We start from the raw sequence: 7,807 nt of genomic DNA on the forward strand, positions 1-7,807 counted from the left end.
CTTTCATACAGCCCCAATTTGTTCAATAGAAATCCTCAGCCTGATTCTCAGTGATTCAGTTGGAATCACCCACGGCCCCTAAACCAATCACTGTGCTTACTGGGATGGCTGACTCTGGGTGGCTGTGCCTAAGTCCTGACCAATCCCTGTGGCCTGGTGAAGAACAGGGAAGGTGCTTTGATTGACCCGGCTTGGATCACGTGCATACTCAGAGCCCCATCCAGGTTATGTGCAGGGATAGGCCAGAAGGAGTAACCTCAGGGTGATCTTCCTGGAGAGGGGTCAGGGATACCAGGCAGCAAAAACAACAGGCTCTTCACCTCTCTGTGCCCTACTTTGCTTTCTTTCAGGCGACTTGTACACCCAGGCAGCCGAGGCAGCGATGGAAGCCATGAAGGGCCGGCTGGCCAACCAGTACTACGAGAAAGCAGAGGAGGCCTGGGCCCAGATGGAGGAATAACTTGCTGGAAAAAACCACTGCCAGCCAGCCCCAAGTTACAGGGCTAGGAGAAAGGGGAAGAAAAAGACTTCTTATTGAGGGTTGTTTGGGGGCTGGAGGGGGCAGATGTTTTTAGTAAATCAACTTTTGTATGTTATTTTTTGACTCTTGAATATGTCTTTGCTACCAGTGGAGACACTGCAGCTGTCCCCTAGGGCACTGGGGATTGAAAAAGCAGCCTAATGAACCAATGTATCTTTCTGAGGTTCTTTTTCTGTGTTTTGTTGTGGTTATTGTTGTTGTTTGTCATGAGATGTAAGAAAATGTATCTTTTCTGCTCTGGATGGAAAATATTAAAGCTCAAGCCTTTTCAGGCTGGGCTGAAATCTCAGGCCCACAGAGCCTGTGTTTCCTGAGTCAGGATGAGGTAGGAAAGAGCAGAGCTGCGTGTTAACTTTCCACGAGGTGTGTATTGTCATGTCTGTCTTAGAGCAAAGCCGTCTTTCTCAGAGCATTTGGAAGAATGTGTGTGGCATTTTTTGGTGTGTGTGAGACTGTACATCTCCCAGGACCCCTTCTGCCATGGGGGAGGGCCCACACACTTTTCTTATCTTTTAATTTCCTTCCTGAAATGCAACTGATTTTGTGGAATACAACCAAATTACATTCTGAAGTGTGTTTTCCACAGTGGGCTTTACAAAACAGGTTTGATTTCTATATGCACACTTTTACTACCTCTAATTCCTGCCTCAGCTCGTGTGGAAGTGGGTGCACCTCAAAGCTTTTATATGCAAGGGCTGTGGCTTGGAAGGTTGAAGCCTTTCCTCCAAACAGACATGTACTCTGCATCTCAGTAGCAGCATCCACAATATGACTGAAGTACCCCTTGTACAGTATTCCTCTATATTTTCTTAGCATCTGACATCCTTACGAAGAATCTGCTCCCAACCCCCATCCTTGGCATTTTCTGCTTGAAGCTTGGCTGATTTTCTTGTCATTTGCAGTAGGATGCTTTCAGCAGCAGTCCCTTGAGATTTGTTTAAGCTGTTGGAGAATGAGAGGGCAAGAACTATAAACACTCATTAATTCCAGTGGTTTCCCCAGGGCCAGGCTATGGCTATCTGTATTTAATAAGTGTTCTTTTTAGAAGGATTTCAGATTTAACATCAGTGTGATTTCAACTGATGTTTCAAATAGCAAAGAAAACAGACTGCTTTGATCAACCCCAAGTGCTAAAGCAACATCTCTTTGTTTAAAAATCAAAACATTAAAAAAAAAACAGAGTGTAACATACAAACCAGTTCATTAAGACAGGTCCTTCAGCATGTTAGTGTTAAGTACTGTGGAGTCATGACCCTCTGCATGTATTCGGTTCCAAAGTTAAGAGTGTGCCCTAAAGGAAAAATCAAGCAGAGTCAAAATTACCCTTGAAATGTCCTTTGGATCACCTATAAATGACGGGTACCCCTGTTTTTGTATTTGGACTCACCATAACCAGTTTACTCCAAAAGCTGGAACTAATTACCCTTTTGCTGTTTGCACAAATCAAGTAGTTGGCTTGCCTTAAGTTGTTTGTGTGTTTTAAACCAGTGCATATAGTTAATTTGCATTTGTTAAATGTAAGCTAGAAGCAACTTTATTTTGACTTTTCAAAGTTATCAAACCTCATTAACTGATGCTTTTGTTGTTGCTGTTGTCAGTTCCACCAGTCTCCTCACTCTGAGATTTTATTATGCAAATCATTTATATTCCCTGACCACCTGTCTCATTTCCTAGTTACATGTCAGTGCTTTTCTGTAACACAGGGATCGGCAACTTTTTTCTAAAGGGCCAGATAGTAAACATTTTAGGCTTTGTGGGCCTTATGGCCTCTTGCAACTACTCAGCCTTGCCATTGTAGTGCAGAAACACTGGTGAATGATACCTAAATGAATGGGTGCAGCTGGTGTTCCAATAAAACTTTATTGACAAAAACAGCCTGCCTGGGCTATAGTTTGCCAGCCCCTGCTCTAATCCTGACGAAGAGTTACTATATTAAACCCTGAAGCTGCATGTTAACTCAATTTTTCTTCAATCTCTAGTGCTTAAAAACACAGTGCCTTGGCACTGAGTAAGCACTCAGTAAATTCATAAAAAATGGAGTGTTTGTGGCTCTAGTTCCTCCAGCCTGTCTGGAATGGCTTGGTCACCTGTGCTATTCCATCCATCCATATGGCTTTAATGTCACCAGGTGGTCCCCTTCTCCTGTAGGAGACTGGAATGGCCTGGATGTACTACAGCTAATCAAATGCTTCTTTAAGGATCAGTGAGAGCAAAGTGATCTGTAAGACACAAATCCTTCTGAGCTAACTTAGTTAGCTTAGTTAGAACTTAACTCCACCTTCAAAAGATAGTTCTGTGCCTTCTAAAATTGGCTAGGGCATCTTCTTTTTCCACAAATGCTGGGCATCCAAAAAGCAAAAAAACCTCAGGACATTCCAGCCCAACTGGGAAGACATCAGAGACTATCTTCAAGTACAAGAAGCAGGTGAAGGTCCAGGAGATTATCGGAGTCAAAGATATAATCAGTATCTTCAATCACAGATGGAAAATCCAAGGTTCTGAAAGGTAGACTCTTTCCAAATATCCTGCTGGTTAGAGGCTAAGCTGAAGCCAGGATCTGACAGCTACTCTTAGTTAGAGGATCCTGGGAATAAAATTTAAAATTAAACTGCAGTGAACTGAAGTGTAATGTCTCTCAGTTTTGCTATAGGTTTAAAAAGAAAAAGAAAAATCAGGCTTTATGGATGGAAGTAGGAAAAAAAAATCCCTAGCCCCCAGTGCAGCTGGATGTCCTTATTCCCTCCTCACCTGAGGCCCTGTGGGAATTTATCATCAAATGCAACCTTGATGAATCAAGCCAGGTAACTACTGTTGTTGCTATTTTAATGACTTCCTTTCCTTTCATCCCAGCACATTTGTCTGCAGTACTAGACATGTGTTACAAATCAACAAAATGTTTACACAAGTATGTGCGGCTTGTGGGGGGGGGGGGGGCGAAGGAGACAAAATATGCATATTCTCTGCAATTGTGCCTGCTACTCATTTTTTCTAATCTCTGAGGTAACCATTTAACCTGGACAAGGTGGACACTGGGTGGGACCCAGAGAAGTGGCTTGTATTATAGATTTATTTTTGCATATGTATTGTTCAATTTTGCCTTTCCAAATAAAGTGATTTCTTTCTTTCTTTCTGGTCTCAAATTCAAGTGTCTTCTGGTTACAGATGAGTGAAGGAGGTGAGTGGAGACAGAGTGGATTGGAGGCCTTAGTCCCACCTGAGAGCAGCAGCTCAGATTCAGCTCCAGATGATTGTCCCCATGGGGAGTGTGGGCTCAATGTTGCCCCATTTTCCAGTTTTTCAAACTGCTGAAAATTTGATTTTTTAATGCAAGTTTTCTCAATTTTTAATATTTCTAATAAATTCTTAACAAAAACCTTCCAGATTTGGCACATATGTTTTCCATTTGCTTTGTATGAAGGATGTACCCCTCTCTCTCTTTTTTTTTTGGTTTTTCTGACCTAGAAAACAATAATTTTTACCAATAGAGTTGTCATCAGTTTCAAAGAAAATGCATGTAATAGATGTTTTGTGATCTAAAACTTGAAAAAATGTTGCTTATTTGCATGATCATTTGGTTTCAAGCTAATTGCTTTTTAGGAAATTCAATGAGAATTTCTTTAAAAATTTTAAGAATATTAAGAAATTTGAACATTAGCATAACTCTACATGGTATATTGAGGACACATTTTTTTGGTCCATTTGCTCTTAAGTCCCAACTAAAATGACAGGAAAGAAATTTTCTTAATGGCATAAGCCCATGAGGATGAAGAGGAGACATCAACAACAACAAAATCCTGGATGCTGGAAAGGAGATAGACTGTGAATGAGCAGCCCCAAGAAAGCTGGATCCTAGATCAGCTGCAGAGAAATCTGAGAACCATGTGTTCATCATTGAAGACACCCCCAAAATGATAAGCCATAGGTACCAGGAGCCTCTGGAAGGTGGGAGTGAAATGGTGCTAAAAAGGTAGGTTCAGTTGAAAGACAAAGCATCAGACCTCTAGACCCACTCACTCAGCCAGTCAGCTGCTCCTTCATCACCCTGCAGAAGCTTAGGACACCAGGCAGGGTAGAGCGTGAGGCTGAACTGCTAGGTGGCACTTTGGGGGAGCTCCGAGGAGCTCCAGGCCTTTGTGTCTCAGCACCGAAAGAATTCAGTGAGAGGCAAAGTGATAGAAAGTGACATTCAAATAGGATGCCTGTGAGGCTGATAAGCAGGCAGGCAAGAGAGCACCACCCTGAGAACTCAGTGGGCTACAGTTTCATAATCAAAGGAAAAAGCGGGGAGGGGAAAAAGACCACCTTCTTCCTCATTCTTCCATCATCAGCCCCTCCTCCAGCTTGGGCAGAGGAGTTTTCTTATCCCTATGTGGTCAAGCTGGGACTAGCATAGCATTATGGAAAAATTATTTCAGGTCTCAGCACAATGAGGGTCTTTACTTTGAAATGTCACATTTCCATAAATCATTGGCTTTTTTATTTTTAAGATTGATTTATTTTTAACTATGCTGGGTTTTTGTTGCTGCACACAGGCTTTCTCTAGTTGTGATGAGCAGGGACTACTCTTCTTTGTGGTACACCAGCTTCTCATCGTCCTGACTTCTTTTGTTGCAGAGCATAGGTATGCAGGCTTCAGCAGTTGGGGCATGTGGGCTCAGTGGTTGTGGCTCATGGGCTCTAGACCGTTGGCTCAGTAGTTGTGGTGTTTGGGCTTAGTTGCTCCACGGCATGTGGTATCTTCCCTGACCAGGGGTCAAACCTGTGTCCCCTGCACTGGCAGGCACTCTCAACCACTAGACCACCAGGGAAGGCCCAAACATTTTTTATGTGTGTAGAGAGCATGTCCTAGGGTTCATTAACTTAACTGAGCTCCAGCGGGCAGGATGTTGGTCTCATGTACCCGTTGTTACATTGTTTTGGGGCATGTCTCATACTTCTCCTGCATGATTTTGTTGCTAAGCAAGCCTGCTTGGTTTTGTGGGTAAGCACGCCTACTTTCTTGCTGCTGCTAAGTCGCTTCAGTCGTGTCCAACTCTGTGCGACCCCATAGACGGCAGCCCACTAGGCTCCACCGTCCCTGGGATTCTCCAGGCAAGAACACTGGAGTGGGTTGCCATTTCCTTCTCCAATGCATGAAAGTGAAAAGTGAAAGTGAAGTCGCTCAGTCGTGTCCAACTCCTAACGACCCCATGGACTGCAGCCCACCAGGCCCCTCCATCCATGGGATTTTCCAGGCAAGAGTACTGGAGTGGGGTGCCATCGCCTTCTCCGGTACTTTCTTAGTGATCATTAACTTACAGGGGTCTCCCCATACTTTTTCTTTACTTACAATTCTCTAGTGGGATTAACTATTTAATTACCTACTTTGTCCATTTACTCTGGCCCTATCAAGGCTACTGTCCTGAAAGGAGGGTTGTGGAAGTTTCTGTATTGTTGTAGAGTGTCCACCAGCCTTCTTTGCCCCTGTGCTCCCAGGCACGCTGGCAGCTGACTTTGTCCCTCCTCGTGGAGGGCAGACAACTGGAAAAATTTCTTGTAAATCTTAGCAGCCTAAGATAAAAGACTTAAAGTACTTCCCCCTAACAAAACGGGCTGGCCAGAGCACCTCACAAAAAAAGTCTCACCCATCAAGTCCCACCCACAACCACACAGACAAATTCCCAGACAACATATTAGAGCCCCATTCTTAAACTTGAACAGCCACCCAAAGATCCATACATACGGAAGGTATTTCATACAACAAACAGAACCAACAGAAAACAGCATCTTTGAGGAAACAATATGGCTAGAGAAGAAAACTTTAATAAAAAGCTATCAATATCCTTAGACAAAATATTGTATCCATGCCAAAAGAAAAAGATGCGATTCTAAGAATTCACATAGTAAAAGGGCTCTTGTAAACTGAATATAACTTACAGAAATGAGTAACTTAACAGAACGTCTGGAAAATGAAGTAGAGGAAATTTCCCAGAAAGTGAAACAAAAGAATAAAAATGCTGAAGAATAGGAGAGGAAATTCTAGAAGCCAGAGGAACAGGCATTCTGGGCTGCAAAACTATTCCTCAGTGAAACAGTTATAATTGTTAACCATTTTTGCTTTGTGGATAAACCAGCTAAGAACAGTCTGAGATTATGTATGTGTAACCTTTTGAGGATCTTTCCTTGGCTTTTTAAAATTTGGGGACAGGATTCTAGGATCCTAGTTTCATAGCTAAAAATTTCATATAGACTTTTAATAGAAATTAAGCATACATGTAGATATAAATATCATTTTTACTGAATTATGTTCAGTATGTAGATTAAAATGTAAAGAAGTTTAACTCGGTCCTACCAATATGCAAATCATTTAGAAGTGAGAAATTGCTTTCTCTGTAATACCATGAAGTTTCCAAAAAGATCTGGTTTCTCTTCTATCTTGACACGTTACTGGAAAGAACTGACTCCACGTTGGATCTGTTTCTTTTGCTTTAACCTTTGCTTCCCATTGCTTTTGTTCACTAAAACAACACTGTTTATATGAAATGGCCTGCCTCTGGGACCCCTGCTCCTCTGCCTGAATACTGAACCAGAGTGCCTCTGTTCAGGACAAGGTCCATCTGTGGATGGCTACAGGAAGGAAGAAATGAACACATTTCCTCCCCAAGGCTAGCCATTCCAGGAGATACTTGCAAGATTAATGGCCTTTTATTTTTCTTCCTCACCTCCCCCCATCTCTGTTCTATAAAATAACCTGGCATCCAGACCGCAGCAAGATGGTTACTTTGAGACAATAGTTTGCCATCTTCTCAGGCTGCTGGCTTCCTGAATAAAGTTGGGTTCCTTGCCTCAACACCTCATCTCCAACTCATTGGTGAGCTTGGACTCAGTAACGGACATACTTATTAGTATTTAAGATCACCAAAAAAAGAAAGTATCACTGAAAGGAACTCCAAAGTCTGGTTATGACTGGGTGTGTTTCCCCCCCTCTCCTTTTATGAGTCATCTGAGGAATCCATCTGTTTTTCTCCCTACATACATATCTTTCTTTCTGACTTCATGCACAGTTTTAGTTTTCTCAATTATAAATGAAATTAATTCCAAAGAGTAATACTAATAGTATCTATTGGAAAAAATAAATGTAGTCTTCATTAAAATAAAACAAAATATAGGATTTCCCTGGCAATCCAGTGTTTAAGACTCTGAGCTTCTAATGCAGGGGACACAGGTTTGATCCCTGGTCAGGGAATTACGCTCCCACGTGGCCTGGCTTAAAAAAAAAGAAAAAAA

The 7,807-nt window shown here is 42.2% G+C and overlaps 1 protein-coding gene across 2 annotated transcripts in view; it reads left to right on the forward strand.

Annotated features, from left to right (window-relative positions):
• The window catches only part of EEF2K (eukaryotic elongation factor 2 kinase), a 70,998-nt gene extending 67,331 nt beyond the window's left edge, over positions 1-3,667 (forward strand). The window contains exon 18 of one of the 2 annotated variants that reach the window (XM_055562453.1): positions 351-3,667. In XM_055562453.1, the coding sequence (XP_055418428.1) occupies positions 351-460 (110 nt within the window). In that variant the 3' untranslated portion in view covers positions 461-3,667. The remainder of the gene's footprint in view (positions 1-350) is intronic. The other variant, XM_055562454.1, reaches the window with a different exon arrangement.
• Positions 3,668-7,807: the final 4,140 nt, after the last annotated feature.

Source organism: Bubalus kerabau, chromosome 23 (genome assembly GCF_029407905.1).
Source record: "Bubalus kerabau isolate K-KA32 ecotype Philippines breed swamp buffalo chromosome 23, PCC_UOA_SB_1v2, whole genome shotgun sequence".
Classification (NCBI taxonomy): Eukaryota; Metazoa; Chordata; class Mammalia; order Artiodactyla; family Bovidae; genus Bubalus; species Bubalus kerabau.